This window comes from Thermobia domestica, chromosome 17 (genome assembly GCF_964235325.1).
Source record: "Thermobia domestica chromosome 17, izTheDome1.hap1.1, whole genome shotgun sequence".
Classification (NCBI taxonomy): domain Eukaryota; kingdom Metazoa; phylum Arthropoda; class Insecta; order Zygentoma; family Lepismatidae; genus Thermobia; species Thermobia domestica.
The window spans coordinates 69,053,583-69,077,975 of NC_137470.1; the positions used below are offsets into that span (position 1 = coordinate 69,053,583).

Below are 24,393 nucleotides of genomic sequence, written 5' to 3' on the forward strand. Positions count from 1 at the left end.
TCTGTAAATTGCCTGCATGCTAGCGGTATCTACTAGCGACAGGCAGGCACGACAGGGGCGACACCTACTAGGGTGAATTTCAACTATTAGGAGCGTGACAGAATGACGCGTTTTCCTTTTACAGAAAGAACTGTATCTTGTTTCATTTCTAATTTTTTCCATGAACTTTTAGAAGATATGCAGTTAAAATAGTAAACAATGCACGTACATATGCCAAATATTAAATAAAAGAAGGCACTTATACACAGAAATTGGTAGGAATTTCTAAAAAAAAACAAAAAAAAAAAACAAACATTCAACAACAAATGCGTTTTTAAATCATCCAGTTCTTAATAAAACAAAATTATGTGGTAATGAGTAATATTTCAATTCGTCGAAGAAAAAATGTAAAGCTATAAAAATCTTAACCCTGGTTTTTATGTACACCATAGAAATCCTACTTTATATCACTTTCCTACTGTATTTTCAGCAAACATGGTGAATAGCCTCCAACTAACTGCATACTAAGTTTCCATTGTATAGCGGAAACAAAATGCGGCCGACTTCATCAATCTACTTCATGTCGGACTTTTCGCTTCCCTGCACCTAACCCCGTAATATGATATACCTAAAACATGCCTTGTGTATATTCAACACTGTGTACTATCCGCCACAATAGTACTTTAAACCCTGACTTCTACAACTTCATTAGGTCGGATACAACTTTGCTGGTATCAAAAACGCTGGACAGATGCAACTAAGTTTACACGAAAATTTCAAGCAATTAGTAAGTCTGTAGAGCACTGAAGCGGGCTTTTGGTGTGCAACTGATACACGAAATTATTCTCCCTTTAAGATTAATCTCTATTGTTTGGAATGTGTTGTCCCATGTGTGCCATATATCAAAAACGTATAATATTATATCAGTACATGCTGCATGTGAGAAGAAAAAAAAAAACAATGATCATACATGAGTTTCAAACTTGTAAAAATAAACTGTAAATATTTTATATTAAACTACTGAAGGAAATAAGTATGTAAATCTTTGTCTCCATTCAGTGCCCTACTCCAGTTTCCCGCCATTTTCGTCATTTATTCCCTATTTCTTTCTTCCCTATTCCCTATTTCTAACATCTATTTCCTTCTCCATATATTATCTTGCTTATTTCACGGACAGGAAAGCGTGATAAAAATGTTCGGACATATCGAGGTTCGATCCTGGACCTTCAGCTTGCAAATCCAATGTGTGAATCGTGCATCTACCCTAACCAATTGTTTGAGTTTACAGAAAAAAAAACTATTTGCTAGTTAAATTCCTTTTATGTACTAGACGAACAACTAAGGCCCTATGCAAAGATGATCATTAGTTGATTAATTTTCTTAATGAAATTTTATTAAGTAACTGTTATTGTAGTTGTATCGGTGCTTTATTATTATTATTAAAGATCACTGCAGACCCTATAATTTCACGATTCATCCTGTTTTACATCAGTCATTGTTATGCAAATGAAAATGTGACTTGTACGAAAAATTCGTTTATACATTACAAAAAATGTATTTTCCAATTATTATCCGCAAACTCGGTTTTATCTGACTGTAAACAAAGATTAGTGAAAAAATACACAAAGCAAATATGTAGTACGGTACGAAATAATCACTTTATGTCTAGCAACTGAGCTGTTGTCACCGTGGTGTTGAGTGTGGACGAGGCTTGTACATGTTGAAGCGTGTGGAAACTTCCCACTTTATTGAATTGGATATTCATACTTTCCTCTGCATTGGACTATAAGGAGTGGATTATGGTGTTTCCACGTTGATTTATCGGTGTTAGTGTTTCGAGGTATTTTTAACAGTCATGAAATTTAAGAAGGAATTACAGTACAAATTTGTTTGACAAACGTTTTTGCCAGAATCATCAACAGCAAGTGCTCATTTACGAGTAGTTGAAATCTACTTTTCTGTACATTTTGTGAATATTACTGGATTGCACTTGAGTGCAAACGAGTACTGTTTACATGTAAAATTTAAGGATGTCAGTGCACACAAAGAGTTTGCAACCACAGCTCCTGATTCAGCCGACTTTATACATGCACATGGAAATATTCCGAGTGATCATAGCAGCAGACAAGGACTTATTTGGGGTATATAGCTAATCATTGGAGGCTCCACTTTCCTTGCTGTAAGAGTATTTTCGAATTTATAGTGAGGTGTGTAACGTGGAATCCTAGTTATGGAGTGCTCCTTTTCCTGCGAGGATCGATACTGCAATCATAGTAGTGGATATGCAACTTCGGAAGTATATTCCCTCTCCTATTATTGTGCAGATTATCAATTTGGGATTTAAGATTTAGATTTCTGGGCTTTCGGTATCTATGGCCATTTAGCCCGTCACGTTTTCAGGGATGACGTCCCTCGGAGAGCACACTATCCGGGACTGGAAGGAAGGAAGGATTGGGGAAGGAAGGAAGCGCCTGGAACCTGGTATGAATGAGGAAAACCCAGGAAAACCTCATTCATGGTGGATGGCCTGAAAAAGGGGTTATACAAATTTTTACCAAATTTCACCACAGCATTTAACAGAGTAGGATGGATTTGAACATTTATTTATTACGGTGTATAAATACAATTGCAAGGTGAGCTTTGCAATGCTTTAGAAGATATCATTGTTAATACTGCAATATGTCATATGTCAAAAAACAGTTACTTCTAGTTTGTCATAACATTTTGATCAAAACTGTCGGAGGGGCCAGGGTGATTAAGTGACAGAGCGAGTGTGTTCCGTGGTCGATCACAATTCGTGGGGAGACAAACATGGTGTGCATAGGTTTTGCTATTGGATTCTCTAGTTCCCTCTCATTGTCTTCATTTTTTCCAGTTCGTTCATTATCAAGGTCTCCCTGATCCTTGGGCACAGTACCGAATCTATAAACTGCAAGACCCCGCGGAGCGAGAAGGGTGCGGACCTTAAAAGGCCCATACTGAGAAAAATCCGTTCTCCGGACAGCGGTATATTGTACAAATATACGGAGTCATCTTGCTTACTACACAAATCAGTACGGAGCATACGTTATCCGTATGCTACATAGAAACTGCCCTTAGATGGTACAGTCCACAGCAAAAAATCTGCAACATGAGCATGTATGTTTACTGTGAAACTACGCCTAACAGCAGAGGGAATCAATATAACGTCTAAGTGGCACGAATCACGCAGGAGAATCGTCAACGTCCTCCTCTGCACACTTATTTTGGAACAAAAGACTCAGTCGTTTCACAATAAACTTACATGCTTATGTTGAAGTTTTTTTTTTTTTATATATATATATACTGCGGACTGTACATCATGCTGTTGCAGGACATCTGATATCTAACAGTCTTCCTTATATTACGTACATATATGTATGTTACCTTCGTCAGCTATATGTTATATACGTCCGTTTGTATGTGAGATCCTTACCACCTATGTTGTATTATACGGTAAGTATGTATAGATGGAACACTTATACAGAAAGTATTATAAAACATGCGTTTTCAGTTATACGTTTGTTGTACGTTAAGTCCAGAAACTACAGGATTTACAAATGTAACATACGATTTTACTTATTACATTTTTTTCTCAGTGCAAGGGCTGGTAAAGGTCCTCCTGCACCTTGCCTGTAAATACTATTTTGTAAAACACTTGAAAGAAGAATGATATTCACAAACTAAATAAACTGACCTTGAAAAAGCTTTACGTACTCTTGAAGAGAGCCGAGAGGAAATGAAGAAAATAAGAGAAGAATACCATCAACTAAAACGAGAGGCCACAGCTGTTGTTGCGAAGTGGAAAGTCAATTCTGGGTTTGTAGAAAAGAGGCAACACAAAGTGAAAAAGCACTTCGATGAGCTGATAGATCATTTTTTTTTTCGGACATAGTGGCTTGCTTCATGGTTAATGTTTACAATAGACATCTAGATATCGTGTACAATGAAACAGAGAACCGTTTTACACCGTTGCACACTATTCTTGATGAATTTTCAATCATATTCCCGAAAAGTACTTGTGAACCTTTCAGATTACGACATTTTAGTTAAGGCTGATAAACTACAAAAGGAGTACCAGCTTGTCGCTACCATTGAATTAATTTCCCTTCGCACTGGACTTAGAAAAAAAAATCAAAGATCACACTGTTCTTGAATTCGCGGTATACGTTGAGTTTCGTACTATTGCCCCAAGTGATCCTGAAGTTTTGACTACTCTTGCTTTATTCCTGACTTTACCAGTGACTGTCGCTTCCGCTGAAAGCTTATTCTAGGTCTTAACCATGTCGGTCCCGGCGTCCCCCACAAGGGCATAAAATATGACGACATTATTATTTCTTTACAACTTTAAAATCAGAGTGGCAACATAGAAAACTGTTTATATTGATCCATCTATGATCAACCTCTGTAACCAGTTTCCAATGTTGTCAGTCTGATTTTAGAGTTGTAAAGAAATAATAATGTCATATTTTATGTCCCCTGTGGGGGACGCCGGGACCGACATGGTTAAAGAGGATCAAGAGCTATTTAAGGTGTTCAATGACACAGGAGAGAATGAGCGACTTGGGAATATTGGCAATCAATCATGAGAGGGCTTCGACCATTGACAAGAGAGATCTTATACGGGAGTTTGCGGAGATGAAGTCGAGGAGGAAGGAATTCTTGTGAAAGAGCAAATATAACACTAGAAATATGCCATTATAATGTACTATTAAAAAAGCATTGAATATAAAGGCGACCCTTTCAGATTTTCTTGCGGGGGGAGCAAAATTTCTAGATCTGGTACTGCTTGGGCATAACAGTGGAACGCTAAACAAAGCAACACTTGCCGCCAGCAGCTCCCTGAAATAAGTCTTTATAATATGAACCTGTTACTTTTACATTGACAATGCAGTTAATGATAAGGGACTTCGGATTTTGGGTATGTTAAACTGGAAATTACTGTTATTTAACATACGATATATTCCACCCTCAACGACAAAATGTTTCATAGCAATAATAGAAAGGAAAATAAGTTTTTATAAATGCAAAGAATTATTTACATTCACTCTTATATTTCAATAATGTTTTAGCATATAACACAGATCTGAGCAATGCATACAATGCATTTATAATCGAAAAGTAATGTAACACTTCTATAAATATCCAGGTTTCTCTTTTTTCTTGGTTTTTCATTTTAATTTAGCGCACAAAGAGTGCTGCATTTTTTCTATCCATCTAGAGTTAAGTAAGAATCAGATACTTTGCCTCTAAAAATAAATATTTATAGGCAAAAAATAGGAAATAAAGTATCTTATAAGTCAGGTGCAAAAGAATATACTAATCTGTAAAAGTAATTTTAGTGGTGCTTTCTTTGACGTATAAAGGAAATAATTCTCCTTGTATTACAGATTGCGACGTAAAAATCGTCAATTTCATTTTTCATGTTACTGAGTAAAATATTGTATTTCGTTATTAGTATATTCATTTAAACTTGCATAGATTTTCTTAGAAATGTTGAAAGCAGTTTGAAGAATAACGTTTTCGCTCACGCTAGTTTAGGGCTTGTGATCCTATCCTCAATAGGGCTTTCGTGCTAATTAGCCTCATTTGGGGCTTGCACTTGATCAGACACGGGCTTTGACTCGCAGCTAATTTATAGCTCTCGCACTCATACGTACATACTCTCTCTCATTGAGCTCGAGATCAATTTACTTCCTTGATGTTTAATTGCGTTTTTCTTATTGTTATCGTCCGTGAACAAAACGTCAGGGAACCCAACAGCTATGCGAAATGCTAGATATTTTCAGGAATCAGATTTTCAAATCAGTAAAATTAACAAAAAAATAATTGTAGTCTTGATTTTCAGGTAAGGATCAATGCATTTATATTTACAGTGGTTCCACAGAAGATCTCTATGGAAACATCAATTTATTATATTCTTCAAGAGGCAGTATGAAACTGGATGCTTGACACAAAAAACCGGTTTAGCCTTCCATGAGTTCCAATTATCTATAACTGTCTCTTAAATGTATGAATTTCTGAACACATGGTGAAAACCACTACTCCACTAATTTCTACCATTAGTATTTATTGTATTAATTAGTTAATTGCTAATTATCCAAAAAAAAACACTGATAACGTAATCCTAAGTAAAGTAGTATCGTTGGTTTGATGGACTTGATGTTTTATCTGAAAATCTTTAAGTTTAACGTCCCACGGTTATGCCGATTAGGCTAAAGGAGACGGTGATAATGAGAAATGAGTGAAATGGTGGAGTGAAGAAAGTGGGAGGAAACGGGAGAACCCCGAGAAAACCCACGCACACGGTGTTTGTCCACCACAAAGTTCACTTGGCGGGGGCTGGGATCGAACCCGAGACCCCAAGCACCAGAGGTGAACGCTCTAGATGTTTTATCTGGCTTTAGTTAAGTAATATACAGATGGCGATCAGAAAAATGGAAACACCTGAACGAAATTGCAACTTACCAGATTAATATGGTGTCGGGCCACCTTTCGCCTTCAGAACAGCCTTGATGCGACGAGGGATGGAGGCATAGAGGTCGTGAATGGTAGCAATTGGAATTTTACACCATTCCTCGTGCAGGGCATCGGCCAGTTCTGTGAGAGAGGATGGAGGTGGAAATCGTCGCCGGAGTCGTGTTTCCAAGACGGACCACAGATGTTCAATTATGTGGAGATCTGGGAATTGGGCGGGCCAGGGGAGGTGTTGAACTTCATCCCGATGTTCCTCAAATCACGCTGCAACAACGCCAGCTGTGTGAATGGGTGCATTATCATCCTGGAAGATGGCGTCATTGTCCGGGAACAACATCCGGACCATAGGATGCAAGTGGTCTCCTAAAATTGCGACATAATCGTTGGCAGTGATTCATCCGCTAAGTGTGACCACAGGACCCAATGAAAACCATGATATTGCGGCCCACAGCATCACCGAGCCGCCGCCATGTTTCACAGTTGGGCGGAGACACTGCAGATCATAAGCTTCTTTGGGCGTTCTCCACACATAAACACGGCCCGTGGTTGGGAATAGGGTGAAGGATGACTCATCCGACCATATCACACGTTTTCAGTCCTCAACGGTCCAAGTTGCATGGTCGCGGCACCATTTGCGGCGTGGGAAAGCGTTATGGTCCCTGATGAGCGGTTTGGTCCGTGCAACACGATCCCGTAAGTTCATGTCATGTAATTCGCGGCGGACTGTGATTGTCGAAACAGGGTGGGGGAGGTGCTGATTGAGTTCCTCCGTCACTTGCTCCGCACTGGCACGACGGTTCTGCGTGACAATGCGCTTTAATATCCGGCGTGACCTGTCACTCATGATTTTCTTCCGCCCACTGTTCCGCTTCCCCGATGTGGTTTTCCCGTGTGTTGTGTAGGCTGTCATCACCTTCGACACTCTCTCACGCAACACACCTAACACAGTAGCCACTGCCGTCACACTCACTCCACATAACCGCGCACCAACAATTTGCCCTCTTTGAAAATGTGAGAGGTCTCCCATTTTACAATACCTCCATCTGCTGCAGCCACTGGACACTGCTGTTCCACTGCGCCTGACGTAGTATGGAGACCGACCTAACACACCACCACCAGCGGTCCGGCGCTGCGGGCGCCACGACACCACTACCAAGCCATACATCTGACGTGTTGCCAACTACAGGTGTTTCCATTCTTCTCATCACAATCTGTATATATATACCTAGTATATAGGATATTTGTAAATTCCTATAAATAAAGGATATAGTAAGAATATAAATCTATTTTAAATTTAGATTATCCTAAGAAGCAGCATCAACTCTAGCTGGCGTGTAATACTGTTTACTAATGTGAGATTTACTATTTATGATTTCAGAAGCTGATCTAGTAAAAACCGCAAAATGGTTGATGTATACAACGTTAAAGACAAAGCTAAAATTGCCGCCAGGTACGAAGTTTGGAAGTCGGTGGTGCAAGTGCAGAGTTGGTGAAGGTAGGTATGTAGGTAGGAATGCAACGCTGAACAGTCACAATTGTCATTATTGGTCACATTCTGATCCAAATGTAACGATGGAAAAAATTGAATGAAGACCAAAGTATCCGTATGATGTGGAATAAAGTCTACCAGATTCAATGGTCCATACGTGCTGCGCAACACCATGAATTGTGAATGTTAAATGATACTTGGAGATGCTTCGAACGTATGGCCTGTGATTCAAGAATGGAAAAATGAAAGGGAATTGCTATTCGTGCGAGATGGGGCTCCGCCCCACTACGCAATTCCAGTGAGAGCATGGTTTGATGACGATTTCCCTGGCACTGACAGAATGGCCTGCAGGCAGCCCCGATCTAACCCCATGCGAGTTCTTCCTTTGGGATTGGGCTAAGGAACAAGTGTGTAAGTTCAAACCAAGGGATATTAACAGTCTTGAACAAAATACCCGTGAAGTGTTTACAAATGTTCCAGTTGAGATGCTAAGATGAGCCGTGGATTCTGTTCCTAAAAGATTCCAGGGGTGTGTGGAAAATGTGAGTGCATAAGTTGAAATGTAGCTTAACCAAATGGTACACACTAAATAATGTATTCAATGGAAATAAAACCGTGATTGGTTGTTTACTTTTGGAAATTTTCATTGTTATAAATAGCTACCGACTTTAAAACCACCCCTGCATACGTATGTATGTATGTATGTATGTATGCATATAAAACATGAATCTATTTTCGAGGAGATTTATTGGCTCGGCGGTGGAGGACTCACCTGGTTCGATCCCGCTTGCGCTACATAGGCCTTGTAGTAAAGAAGCCGTAATGCGTGTTTCTTGGGGTTCTCCTGTTTACTTTCATTTTCGTCATTTCACCATTTTCTTCATTATCGCTATCCTCACCATCTTCCATAGTATCGGAGCATAACTATTGAACGTTCAAGTAAAAAGTACATTTCTTTGCAATGTATATAGGTTTCTATAACATTTAGAAGTATAATAAATATATGAACGATAGATGATGATTTATGGAGTGAGGATTTGAGCCCACGAGTCATCATCGCCTCCATTTCTGTGCTGAAATTGTATAAATAACATTATCTTATTGATGTATTTTATCTTACTTCGATTTTGGGAGATAAAATTTTCATGTGCAATGTGACACCAGCAGGTAGGATGTTATTACTAGCATGTTTTGTATTAAAGAGCCGTTTCCACAACAGACATTTTGTGCCCTTGTTAAGATTCATGATACACAAGAAAGCTTAAGATTCGAAGATAGAAAAATGTCAAAGACAATGATGCTTTTTACCAAACTGTGTAAAATGTAGTATTTCACAGTTTACACAGAATAAACACCAGTACTATATTTGGACACCCACCATCGCTTGGAACTAAACCAGGACAGAAACAGCGCTGGCCTTCTTCTGACACTCAGCTGCTGTAGCTTGTATCCATCCTATTCAATTCAAACATATTCGGATTAAAAGTTCAGTTGCTAATCTAAGGATTATTGTACTTTTGAACTTATAATTACGTTTTCTTCGCATGGTAAATGGGATCTGGAAGGCCTGCAAATAGGAGTGGGACAATATCTCCTAGTAAAACTGAATAATGCCTGCTGCAGTGAAAATTGCGATGCCGTGCAATGGCCCATATTGGTGGCCATCACATCGAGCACGATCAATGGTAGCAGACCTTAGGTTAACAACAACTTCAATTTACTCGTATTGAAACGAGTCGCCCTCACTCATATCAGCCACATTTTTATTTTACTTTAATTTGTATATTTTTATTTATTTATCATTTTTAGCAACATGTAATTTTGTTTTCTGTGTACACTGCTTGAGAATACCTCTACCAAGAACGTATAGAGTTCAGTTTTACAGAGCTCTGACATCAATTGATTGAAAGTAGTCTTTAACCCTTTCACAGAGGAAGTCGACTTTTGTCGACAGAACCAAATTTCCTTAACATGCGAATGTCGACGATAGTCGACGTGTTAAACTTTGTTTGTCCGTATCTTGGCTTTGTCGAGAGTAGTCGCCAAAGTTGTACCGTTCATTTTTGTTTGTGTTCTATTGTTTTCGATAAACAATAGAAATCACACAGAAAACCTTTGGCGACTACAATCGACAAACCCAAGATACAGACAAATTTTAACACGTCGACTATAATCGACATTCGCAGGTTAGAAAAATTTTTTTTCCGTCGCCTTCCACAGTGAAAGGGTTAATTATGTACTAATTCGTTAAATGGGGATGATTTTTCTCTTTTTTCAAGGAAATAATATTATTACAACACATTTTTTTATATCTTTATAATTATTTCTAATATATGAAAATCATAAAAATTTTATTTTATTTCTTCCCTAACAAGATAGATACAAGACACAACAATGGAGGTGCCAACGTGCAAAGACGTAACAACTTAATGAAAAATTGTTATAATACGAGGACTTAGGTCGTGAAGTGTATTATTAATTGTTAAGAAGAAAATGATAATAAATATAGAATAAATGATATTAAATATTGTGATAATATGAGTGTGTTATAACATCGGCTTTCTATTAGGTTTTACGAGTAAACGAAGAAAGAATGCGCTCTGAAAAGGAAATGGAATCTAAAATTTCATTAGATAATGCGTTCAAAGATTGCAGACCGCGTAAAATTTCAAACTTCAAGTTGGTGTAGATCGTAGTTCAAGAAATCAAATATGGAAACTTGTTTAACTATTCTTGGGAGCAAGTGCTAATTCGAACATCTTGCGCTGAATTTGATACTGTAAGTGGTATATGAGTGCAGGTAGAGGATAGTCTGTATATGCACATTCCTACTTGTTCGATGTAGTACAATATCAAAGATGTCATTTCGCATTTCATTCTTTAGGGATAAAGCCTTGTTCCACTAGGAAAAGGTTAGGAAGATCCAGCTTTATACAGGGTGTTCCAAAACAACATCGACAACGTTTGGGAGGTAATTCCTGACAACAAGACAAGACAAAAGGTATAGACCAACCTGGGCGCACAAATGCTTCCTTTCGGAGTTACAGGCTGCCGAAAACATGAACTTTAAAGGTCCATAGCATTAAAACTATGGAACTTACAGTAGTTGGGTCAAGACTTCATTTAGGAACTAATATGTGCCCTATCCAAAAATACAAGTTTCAGAATCCTAAGGTACTCACGCAAAAATTTTTGTAGAGGGAGTTTGGTTACGGGCACATAATGTGAAGTACTCACCAACTACCTCTATAAAGGTTGTTGCGGAAGTAACGCCTGATTCTGAAACATTGATTTTTGGATAGGCCATATACTAGTTCCTAAGTGAAGTCTTGACCCGACTAGGATAGATCCCATTGTTTTGGAACTATGGACCTTTAAAGTTATTTTTTTCATGTTTTCAGCAGCCTATAACTTACCATCCGTCTTAATTATCTTCGAGTACGCAAAGCAGAGGGGGTTGCATCCGTCAAAGTGCAATTTTACAACGTTCATTCGCAATTCGACCACAGGGTTGATGTGTGGAGTTGTAAAGGGAGAATTTTTTGTGCAGTTTTAATCTTCAAATTATAGATTGGCCATTTAAAACCAAGCATTTTGGATTTCTACTTAATTTGATGCCATTTTGATATATGCACGCTTTAGTAAACGAGTTATTAATGTTCGTATTCAAGAGGATTATTCTAAAGAAGACTGCATAATAAATTATATACTCTCTTTCTACTTTCTGTGACAACAAATAGATGCATTTTACATCTTTGATCAATATTGTAAAAGTTTATTGACATGCAAGTTCTTTTTTAATTCATTATTTCTCTTAATAAAGCAGGAAATTCAATGCTATGAAACTATTTATTTTCTAATTCTTCAATAATTTTCTAACAGTACATAGGCACCTGAGGATCTGAAACCCTATCTACAGTTTTTAAGCAATTTCTGAAAAGCCTGGAGTCGGAAACACGATAGATGTCTAGGTTATCAAGCAATTACCAGGCAGCGACGGCAAAGAACAGGCTGTTGGTGGTGACGTATAATGGCAAACTTTGTTCTACACAGGTAGCAATGAAACGGCAGTGTCCAGTGAATTGAGCAGACACTGATAGTGTAGAACAGGCGGACTCTTTGATTTAAAAAAAAACAGCAAATTGTTGGCGCAAGGGTTCTGTGATTCAAGTGTGCCGAAAGTCAGAAGGATATTGGGTGCATCCCAGGGACAGTGATCAAGATGATGATGGCGGCAAGCCACATCGTCGAAAACGAACATTGGTAGGAAGAAAACTAAGTGAATGGTCTCGACAAGCATTTGTGTTGTAGGTAAATAAGAAACTCAAGCAGCAGCTCCTACAGCCTGTATCGACCATAACAATCTGTAAGAGTTACATGTCACGGATATCACTGATAAGGGAGTATAAGGTTAGGCGTATATTGACTAGAGGAAGGCCGGCCAGGCTGAGACAGAGACAGGTAGGAGACGATGAGAAGAGAGAGGCATGAGTGTCTTTGTCTGTGTGTCTCAGCCACAATTTTGAACAAGCCTTTGCTTAGCATGTCGTACGAGGCTTTATTGCATTGCCTACAATATGGAACATCATCTCAGCTGTCTTGCGTACTCTAATCAATGTACGGTCGGGCTGACACTTTAGCAGAACGCCAATATTGACGCAAATATGGACCGAACTGGAAACGTGTGATGAGATTAGTTGACTCATCGTTCATCTTTCTTCAAACCACAGACTGTGCTTATATGTTGCAGACACCCAAAGGAGCATATGATCGGCAACATCACCTCCATCCTTGAAATATGGCGGGGCCATCATATATTGGTTTTCAGTGAGTCAGGCTGACACTTACCTGTCGCAGCAGTGCCCGTGCTTATGTTGCCATGCAGATTCCCGCCTTTATCCTGTATCATGGAACTGACTGATGTACTGCAAGCGCAGAACTGTACTATATATACCGAACGTAGATAGTCATGGCAAATATTGTTATTTTTTAAGTAGCTTTTATTTCTCACTTTTGCTATAGTGCTACAACATTTACGTGTTATAAAGCAGACAACAACGTTCTGTTTCATCAAACAAAACAGGTAATATTCTGTGTAAGTGAAATAAAAGAGATACGTAAACCTACTCTGATAGCATCTAACAGCAGTCGATCGAAGAACTCGGCCAATAACGGGACGTAGGTATAAGCTACAAGGAACCTGACATATCTTTATCTACAATGTGGTAAGTAGACTTGAAGAACTAACTAAAACCTATGGCTGGACATAAAATAGTCACCGTTTCTTCTGAAGAAACTTATCTTATGTATAACACTTTTCCATATTATCAGACTTATAGGCTACAAAAATGTTAATGTTGCTACAATTAATGTTACTCAAATATTTTTGCCACCATATTGATGTGGTCAATGCTCTTACCTTTAAATCCGTGGAACTGCGAATTTCAACCAGAAATCGAGTTCTTGTTCCAACTTTGACGGCTAAGTCACTTAGGCTTCTCAGAAACTTCGGCGTATCCAACCCTCCCCCACCATCCACTTGTAACTCCACCGCTGCACGTGATTCCCCAGCAGCATTTTTAGCGATCAACGTGTAGACTCCTGCGTCATCGTAATTAACGTGATGAAGTGTGAGGTGTACGAGGTTATTGTTCTCAGCTACTCTGTATCGATCTCCAACTAATTCTTGTTCCCCTCGAGTCCTAGAAAGAAGAAACTACGATGTAGCAGCGCTAATCAGACAGAAAATCATAACGAAAAAAGTCAAAAATAGAATATGAAGAAATAGAACAATTTATGTGCCAAAGTTTACTTTACTAATAGAGGAAAGTTACCAATTCCGGCTCCAACCCCTAATCTGGCATTCCAGCCTCTAGAGTCTCTGTGAAATGAAAACAGCCAAGTTTTATGCTGTCCACATTGCTTACTACGATTAACCCTGGGAGTCCCAAATGGGTCCATTGGACCCATATGACTTTTCGTTTATTAATTACAGTGTAAGTTTTCGTGGGTGGTCGCTAATATTCCGTGACTTTTTCTTCATGGTGCTCCTCTCCCATGTTATGTCAGAAATACTTTGTTCCTTTAAGTCAGGGGGTATATATAAAAATTATAGCATTGTGCACTAGGTGGGTCCAGTGGACCCACTGTAGACTTTAAATAGGAATACTGGTTAAAACTCTACAGGACGCTTATATTCCCGGAGATAACACGACGGTGGACGAACAGCTTGTGCCTTTTCGTAGACGTTGTCCCTTTCGGCAATACATACCAAGTAAACCGGGTAAATATGGAATACAGTTCTGGGTTATTTGTGATAGCATCACAAGCTATGTGTGGAAGATGCAAATATATAGCGGAAAAGTCTAGAACAGGGAAGAGAAGTCAACCAAGGGAAAGAGTCGTTCTTCAACTGACAGAAGAAATTGCTTTAAGTGGTAGAAATATTACTGGGGAAAACTTCTTGTCAAGTCTTTCTCTTGCACGCAAATTGAAGGAACGAAAACTCACCTACATCGGAACTATACGGAAGAGCAAGCCAGAACTCCCAACTTCATTTACCAAAGCGGATAAAAGTAGAGCTGTAGGAAGCAGTTTGTTTGGATTCCAACAGGATGCCATGATAGTTTTGTATTGTCCAAAGAAGTACAAAACTGTTACTCTTCTGACAAGTAAGGGACCATATGGTTGTCGCGCAAATCAGATGCACACATACGCCATCTAATTGAGCATGAAAAGATATGGAGAACACAGAAATTTAAGGTGCTAAGGGCCATAGGGAGCGGAGTGAGGTAAGAGGAAACATTGAATGTAGGCAAAATTGAAGAAAGTCAGGAATGACGGGAAAAGTTAATTTCTTGCAAACAGGGAAAGAAAGTCAACCAAAAGAAAGAAACTAAACATAACAAGGGCATCAAGGACAAAGAAAGATCATAATCAGGGTTGCCATCCGGACCACAGTGTTGCCAGCGCTGCATAACATTGATATGGAAAATATAGCACAGTATAGCAATTCATGCACTAGGTAAAATGTTAGTAACACAAAAGACAATTGAAAAGACTCTGTAATGTGCGTAAAAAGGTTTAACGCAATCGTGAGTGAATTTTAAACCCGCGTGAATACAAATGGAGGAAAATAGAGAACAGTACGCACCATTTGCAGTTTAATTGCAGTTGACGTGAAGATCACGAATCAATGCGTGGTCAACACACAAACATTTCTCGCAGTGAGCACAGCGGATGAAAGCAAGCTGGTCACACGCGTCTCTGCAGCATTCCTCTGTGAGTCCTTTTTCAAAGCAATATGCGTAAGGTGTTTCAAACTGTCCAGGATGTTCATTGGAGTAGCCACATTTGAAAAACGCAAACGTCAAAACCTGCCTTCGAGCAGAACACCGTTCATCATCATCATCATGGAAAGATGCTCCCAAACACTTTCGTTTCTGTTTTATCATGTGTACCCCCTTCACTTTCATATCTATATTTGTTCTCCTCATGTACATTTTTCACTCACGACTATCGTTAAACCTTTTTACGCACGTGTACAGATTCTTTTCAATTGTCTTTTGTGTTACTAATATTTTTCCTAGTGCATGAATTGCTATACTGTGCTATATTTTCCATATCAATGTTATGCAAAGCTGGCAACACTGTGGTCCGGATGGCAACCCTGATTATGATCTTTCTTCGTCCTTGATGCCCTTGTTATGTTTAGTTTCTTTCTTTTGGTTGACTTTCTTTCCCTGTTTGCAAGAAATTAACTTTTCCCGTCATTCCTGACTTTCTTCAATTTTGCCTACATTCAATGTTTCCTCTTACCTCACTCCGCTCCCTATGGCCCTTAGCACCTTAAATTTCTGTGTTCTCCATAACTCTTCATGCTCAATTAGATGGCGTATGTCTGCATCTGATTTGCGCGACAACCATATGGTCCCTTACTTGTGAGTACAATGCATAACCAGCCTGAAGTTGACACTTCTACAGCAGAGAAAAAGCCAGAAGTAATCATTTACTATAACAAAACAAAGTCTGGCGTGGACACTATGGACCAGATGACCCGCTGTTACAGCACAAAGCGATTGACAAGATTGCCTCTGGTAGTGTTCTTCAACATGATTGATATAAGCGCACTCAAGGCTTATATTATATTCTTGTCACTACAGAAGAAAGACAAGAGGCAGAGATTGAAACGCCGTAACTTCCTGATTTCCCTCGGCAAACAATTGGCCCATATTGTAGAACACTTTCCACAGAAGAGAAGCCACACAGAAACTCATCAGCTCACGGAAAAATGTCGTCCAAAAAGAAATCTCGATGCGGGATCTCAAAATCAAAACAGGATCGCAAGACAAGAATATTCTCTACCAAATGCAAGACAAATGTGTGTTCTGAGCATAGCAGAATTGTTTGTGAAAAATGTTTCGTACACTAACCAGATGACCCGCTGTTACAGCACAAAGCGATTGACAAGATGCCTTAACAAATGCAAAAGAAAAGGCAAAGGGATCGTAATTTTCAGTTTTTTGGAAGCAAATATTTGTTACTTGTAATCTAATGTTGTTATTGCGTGTATGTAAGATGTTGACTATTTCATTATGCCTAAAAATTAGAACTTCTATTTGAGCTCATATAAATAAATAATAATACTGCTAAGTTACCATAATCTTAGTGTACGGTATAACTACGAAAACTACGAAGTGTATTTTATTAATTAGTTATAAATGCATTGCAAAAATGACATTGTTTAGTATTTCGTTGTTCATTTTCTCCCAAAAATTTAATTATATGGCTAGAGAGCCTCAATATATTACTCTGGGTCCATTGGACCCGACTGGTACACAAAGGTATAAAAATATGTCTGGAGTTCCAGGGTTAAGAAAGGACGCTGATACTTGAAAGTAACTATACAAAGTTGAGAGGTAAGAATCGATAGTCTTTGTGATTGGAATGAATTGCAAGTTTTGGCAGTTTCATAGAAATTTTAACGATAAAAGAGCATGGGTAAGTAAGGCATTGTAAGCTTTAATTTCGAGACTATTACGGATGTTTCTGTTATGTGTTGAAATCCTAATCCGGTGACCCTTCTGACAAGGGAATAGAGGGAGATTATATATCGAAGTGGAAGATCGTTTAAATACCAATCGAAAGCACTAATGACGCCTATTGCGAAACTGTAATAAAATTTTTCCGAATGCATATACTGTGCGAGTTATATGAATATACAGGGTGTCTAGAAAATCATTTTAAAAGTACAACGTATCAAAGCAAAAAGTGTTGTCCCAGGGCCACCCACAGGGTCCCAGGCGGGTCCAATTCAAATATTGCAAAAGGTAAGGGGGTCAAGTAGCGTATCGTTGGAAACCTTTTGGGAAAGAAGACGGTACAAGTCTTGACTCTAAAATTATCCTGTACAAAATGGCGGCCGGTCAAAATGTCAGCAAAGACGCCATTGTAAAGTCTATGGCCACCTAAAAAAGGAACTGGAACGGTGAGACAGGTGTCAAAACAGGAAAACATGTGTCATCTTTTCAAAAGTACAATGATTGAAAGTAAAAATATTTGTCCCAAGTTCCTCCACAGGGTCCCTGACGTGGTTCTATTCAAAATTTGCAAATCACAACAGGGGTCAAGTAGCACATCGTTTAAAACTGTTGTTAAATGAAAGCAGATGGAACAAGTTTGGACGCTCTACGATAACACTCTGCAAACATCTTGGGTTTTAGTTCTTCTTTCTGTAGTCGGGTTTTAGTTTATTTTCACTTTAATCTTGTACTCAACGAAAACGAAATACCCCTATAGTGAGATTCTGCTCTTTGGGCCTAGTATTATCTAAATAAAAATAATAAAATAAAAGCATATTAAGAAACGAAGAGAAGAAAAGAATAACATTTGACATTTTTGAATATAGAACTGACTAGCTAACATATAATGATAACCATGATCATAAATAAGAGATTGAAGCCATAAGAAATAAAGATTCTTACCTCTACTTATTTATGTTAGTGACTGTACAATAGTGGTGCTTATGTTCGTTGTCTGGATTATGAATTATAAAATGATTCAAAGAAAATTCTTGCACTAGGAACAATGAAAACGTGCAAATATCTCACAATGGCAACAAGTGCCGATTTCAAAATGGAAAGTGAGTGCGCTCGGAGAATCGAAATTAAGATGTACATTTTGACCGGAGGCCATTTTACACAGAGCAATTTTAGAGAGTCGAGACTTGTTCCGTCCCGTTTCATTTCCCAACACCTTTCCAACGATATGCTACTTGACCTGCCTTGCCATTTGAAAAGTTTGAGTAGGACCCCGCTTGGAACCTTGGGACAAATGGATGGATAGATTTTGAGTTTAACGTCCCGTTCAGCAGCGAGGCTATGTAAGACGTGGACCTACTGATTAACGTGGAATCCGAACCACTTGAGCTCCCGCCGGAAATCGAACCCAGGTCTCCCACGCCAAAGGCGAGTATGCTAACCGCTTGGGACAAATATATATATATATATATATATATATATATATATATATATATATATATATATATATATATATATATATATATATATATTACTTTCAATCATTGTACTTTTGAAAAGATGACACACATGTTTTCCTGTTTTGACATCTGTCTCACCATTTCAGTTTTTTTTTTTTTTTTTGGTGGCCATAGACTTTATAATGACGTTTTTGCTGACATTTTGACCGGACGCCATTTTGCACAGGGTAATTGCAAAATGGCGGCATTTGCATTTAGAGAGTCGAGACTTGTTCCGTCTTCTTATTTTTTTTCAATTTGTGTTTGTGCTGCGGTTTTGTCCAAAAATCCCCTCCCTCGTCCTTGTCCTTCAAACAAAAATGAATGAATAAAATAAATAAATAAAGCAAAAGAAGATTGCAACGATGATAGCCCTGTTTGGGTTAAACTTTCAGGTGCCGAACTGAAAGGTTGTGATCTGACCAATCAAAGAACGTGTTTTTTCATTTCCCAACAGGTTTCCAACGACATGCTGCTTGACCCCCTTACCCTACCATCTACGATTTTTCAGTTGGACACTGCCTGGGGCCCTATGGGTGGCCCTGGGACAACATTTTTGCTTTGATATGTTGTATTTTTTTAAATGATCAAAAACGTGTTTCGCTGTTTTGGCATCTGTCTCATCCTTTGCTATTTCTAGCGTTGGATAGGGATTTTCTGGACACCCTGTATATTCATATAACTCGCACAGTATATGCATTTGGAATTCTTTTAATTACAGTTTCGTAATATTCGTAATTAGTGCTTTAGTTTGGTATATAAACTATCTTCTACTTCGATATATAATTTCCCTCTCTTCCTTTGTGAGCCCTAAACCGGTACCCTCTTTTAAATAGCATATGTGTCATTATTAGACCCTATGGTTCTTGTATTTTTATAGCCTATAGTTTTATATAAAATTAAATAGAGTGCTCCAGTTCTTATGAGAGTTTTGTCTCGTTGCAGCGTCACCTTAACGAGAGAAAAGAGAAGAAAACCATGCAGTGTAGTCGGGATTGGTCAAAAGAAAATATGGCTCAAGCCATAACTGCTGTGAGATATAAGGAAATGGGATGGAAGGAAGCGTTTTAAATGTATAATATCCCGAAGACTACTCTTAGAAGATTATGTAAGGAAAAGTATAGTGATCCAATAACAGCGGCTCAGACGAGAAAGGGTCGTCCTGCAGCTTTTAATGAAACGCTTGAGAAGGAACTGCTGGGATACTGTTTAACAACGGAAGCTAGTTTATTATCGGGTTCAGTAGAGCAGATTTAAAAAGAATTGCCTTCCAGTTAGCTAGGAGAAAGAATCTAGCACATCCTGTCTGTAATAAGATGGCGGGGAAAAAGTTGTTTCTTAAGTAACCCAAGCATATTCTCTCTGTGTGTAGACTAACAGGCACATCATTTGCAAGGGCAGTAGGGTTTGCACATAAAAATTTTCCCAAATTCTTCAATTTTTGTAAGATTAATTTTGGAAGCATAATTAACCGCCTGATCGAATGTATAACGTCGACGAAAGTGGGTTATCCGTCGTCCAGAGTAGGATCACACAGGTGATTGGTCTTTGTTGTAAGCGACAGCTCGCATCATTAACATCCACTGAGTGTGCTGGATTAATTACCATAGTTGTTTACAAAAATGCCGCTGGTGGATTTGTTCCACCTATGGTAATTTTCCCACATAATATCAAATGTGTCCAACTGCAGCGTGGTGCTCCTGCTGAAACAATTACTAAAGTTCATCCTCGGGGTTGGGTAGAAATGGATATCACCACGAAATGGTTCCAATATTTCATTCAGGTCACGAAACCCATAGAGGAGTCTCCAGTGTTATTAATTCACGATGATCACTTTTCCATAGAAGAAATATGGACGCTATCAGTTTTGATTAGGGAAAACAATGAAGCAATTGTCTCTCTTCCTCTGCATTCTAAACATAAGCTGCAGCCTCTGGATAAAAGTTTCATGTCATTGTTAAAAACGAAGAACTGCGATAATGATTGCTAACTAGTAATGAGACTTTTAGCGCGTGTTATGGTGTTTTTTGGCAGAGCTCACCTAAAGCGTCAGACGCCAGATATTGCGATTAACGGATTCCGTGTGAACGTACTTTACCCTATAAATAGAAACGTCTTTGCTGAGTCAGATTTCATTCTTGAAGCAGAAAAGGAAATGTCTCCACTCTACGACTCCGATGAGGATGCAATTTGTATGATGCTGCAGAAAGGAGAAACGAGTCACTGGAAACTGGATAATGAACTTCTACAGTAACAACAGCTACAGCGTTTTGCCTTTCAGAATATCAACAATAATGTAGGTCAACCAGCTCACTTATCAATGAATAGCCTTTTTCGAACTGTGTCCTCCACTTCACATATCACACGTTCTCTCTCAAGCTGTCAACCATTTACTCTTGCAAACGGTTCCACCTCAATTCCCACAGTTCCCGCAATTTCTACACCTTTTTAGACAAATCCTTTCTATATTTTTCCTGTGCCTCAAGCAAAGAAACAAATACATACAAGAGGTCGCAAATCAAGCGTTATTACCTTATCATCATACAAAAACTACTTCAGGATGTAACCGACAAGAGAATGGCTCCAGCTATACGTGGAAGAGATCGTGGTGAAAGGTGAGCTCAGCGAACATAATTGCGTTAAGACTTACAGAAGCAAACTAGTTTCAATTATGTTCTAAGAATCCAATGATTTTGAAAGCTCAGTATCTCAGAATTAATCTCTCCTCAACACTTGAAATTCCCTTAACACTTGAACACTGCTTCATTACAAAGTAATGTTTCGTATATGTTCTGATCGGATAAGTTCACTGATGATTGTGCTTGTGAAATGTGGTTCGCGTGTCTTATGTGGCAAGACTGGACGCACGTTGAATGTGTTGGAGGTGACAACGACAATTATGTATGTGACTTTTGCCGATAATTGTGAACAATGACTGGTGTTTCTTCAATTTGTTCACTGAAGTTTTCGTAATTATATTGAACGTCTACTCAAGTATGTAAATACACTGAAAATAATGATGTTAAGATTTCTTCAACATTGCTTGTCAACCAAATTACTCATACTTCCAGAAATAGTCATGGAAATATATCATCTGAGTATCTAATATTCAAAATAGATATTACAGAAAACAATTTTTTATTAATACAATAAAATGTGCTAAATATTCATATAATTATTTACTTTGTGTAGAGGGGAAGAGCAGATTCGTCGCCGTTTGCTCGCGAGTACAAATGTGGTGTTCATATGTCGTGACCACCACTAAAACCACTTCCCCTCTGCAAGGATTGTAGCAGAAGCCTTAAGTTTGTTGCAAGCTTCTGCGGTAAACTTCGCCACCGATCGCAGCAACAGCCCCCTGGATGTTGCTTTCCACACTGCTTACATGATAGTCAGATGTATATTGACAAGTAGATATATGTTGCTCGCTCCTTTCTCGGTAAACTCAGCAGATTCTTGTGTCTGCTAGGAGGTGCTGGTGTTTCAATCTCGTACTCACAGTGAAGATATAGTTAGAGCCACGAGACAACTTTATGTGTACTTGGAGTGATACAAAATTGAAACAATAAATTTTGCTCCGATTATTTGTTTACAACCGGTAAACACGGTAACACCGAGAAATCGCCACTGTGATTGAGGCTATTCCGAAAAAGGACATTAAAAACTACGCTAGCATTGGTTGAACGTGCCCAGTGGTGTAATGATGTGAAGGGGATGTATTTTGAGTAGAAAGAACTACACTTGGTAAAGTACCTACAGTCGCTCACATTAATATTCGGTTTTTATTAGGAATTGTCACAAACAGAGTGGATTTGGATAATAAAAGGTCAAGTAAACGTAATTTGTAAGGTAAAAGATGCGTGGGTATAGGTCTATATGAATGTTGAAAGAAAAACATGTGACACAAAATGCTAATCAATGCTTGGTAACAGGATGTGAAACAGATAATGGACCAAAAATACATCCCATTAATATTCGGTTTCGATAACACCAACGGTGTTCACTTATTTCTGTACTATGTAGAGGGCATGGTATGGTGAAAAGACATTTACTGCAGATAACAGCAGAAGAGACGTCATGGCAGAGGTGCATAAGCAGTACTGAATGTTGTGATTCAAACAGGTTGCGTGGACTGTGGCGAATATGGGTAGAAACGGTAATAATACAAGTCTCGAGCAGTGGCAATTGGTAATCTGTCATCATGTAAAAGGGCGTAAATACGATAAAATAGCTGAAATATTACACATCCTTAAGGGTACCGTTAGATGCATTGTCAGGGTGTATAAAAATGAAAATAGAATAGAATCCATACCACAAATTGGACAGCCCAGGAAATTGTCAGATAGTGACAAACGTGCTATTCTTCACAAAATTAAGAACAATCCCAGGCTAAGTGCAGTGAGTATTGCGGCATCCCTAAACTCCGAGTTAGGCAAGAACGTTATCGCAGAAACAGTCAACGGAGTGTTGAGATACTCCGTGTTTCATGGTAGGGTACCAAGTAAAAGACTACATAAGTAAAGTCAATAGAAGAAAATATTTGATTTCGCACGAGAACACGTCAGTAAGTCGGCAGATCAGTGGGAAAATGCCTAAACCAAACACATCCATTTTACCTTCGTCCACGAATAGTGTTGAAAAATTTCCGGAAATTTTGAACCTCCTGGTAAAAAACCGTTTTTTCCGGTTTCTTTCCGGAAATATTGGAAAAACTGGGAAAATAACAAAAATATTTGTGTTAGGTTGGATTTACTAGTAATGGAACCCCTTTTTTTGAAAAATGTAAGTTAAGAAATTTCAATATTGTGAATATTTAAGAAAAAGAAGAATTCGAAAATAAAACTCTTGTAATTATTCTTGAAAATTAATATTTGCACTCATTTTCTTTATGTGCCTTTTAGTCGTTTACTTCTGGTTGTGCATTAATTTCAGAACTTTTACAATTGCATACACGTCTACCACCATGAAGCGTTTCTGTTGCAACAAATAGGGCTCTTGAATGAAACAGAGTTTTTAATGTGCTCTTTGATCTGGTGACATTTTGTTAATTTCAACCAAATTACTTCTTAATCGAAAGAGTAGTAGACAAATTTCACTAATACTCATGCATTAAGACAATTAATTACTAATATTTAATATTGAAATACGGACTTTAATATAAGCTTTATGTACATTTTTTTTTGTATGTAAACAAATACCTGTTTCCTAGTGCGACAAATTATCTATACCTCAAGACAGGGTTACTTTGCAAAGGATTTAAGGACTTTTAAAGAGAATCGCATGTAACTGACAAACGTATTGATTTAAAACATTGTATTTTAAACATACAATAGCTAAATATACAAGGAAAATATTAGTGCAAGTTCATTACTAAACATTCAGTATGACCATAGTTATTGAAATGTAAACTTTGGTGCAAAGTAACGCCATAGATGGTGTTACTTTGTACAAGATACAAAAAAGTATGTTCAACATACGAACATACCGTTTCTGTGCCATGTTTTCCCTTCAGTATTTATACATTTTACTTTCTACACAAAACTGCTTGTAGTCTACAAATAATGATATTAGAATGAGGGTTCCGGTATTGATACTTAGTATGAATAACCAATATTTCTAAAGAAAATTATGTATTTTCTGGTATCGGCATAGGAACCACATTCTAATAGTTTAGCATATGTCCCACAAAAATTCCAACTCAGGACCAGAAAAAAAATCCCCGTGAACTGATTTGCCTTGGTTATTCCTTATGTCCAAGAATGTCATCCCAGCCGTAATCAGTGGAATATTTACGAGTTTAGAGCTTTCAGGCTGAAGCCCACCCTAATTGCATGATTTAAAAAAAATCTAATCTTAGTCATTCCTATGCGTATAAGCTTCAAGCCCCCACGCC

The 24,393-nt window shown here is 38.2% G+C and overlaps 1 protein-coding gene across 4 annotated transcripts in view; it reads right to left on the reverse strand.

Moving 5' to 3' along the window:
- Window positions 1–24,393, reverse strand: part of LOC145674687 (uncharacterized) — a 1,315,729-nt gene that overhangs the window by 997,554 nt on the left and 293,782 nt on the right. For all 4 annotated transcript variants that reach the window (XM_081744920.1, XM_081744917.1, XM_081744916.1 and 1 more), the window contains one exon: window positions 13,383–13,665. In XM_081744920.1, coding sequence (XP_081601046.1) covers window positions 13,383–13,665 — 283 coding nt within the window. The remainder of the gene's footprint in view (window positions 1–13,382; window positions 13,666–24,393) is intronic.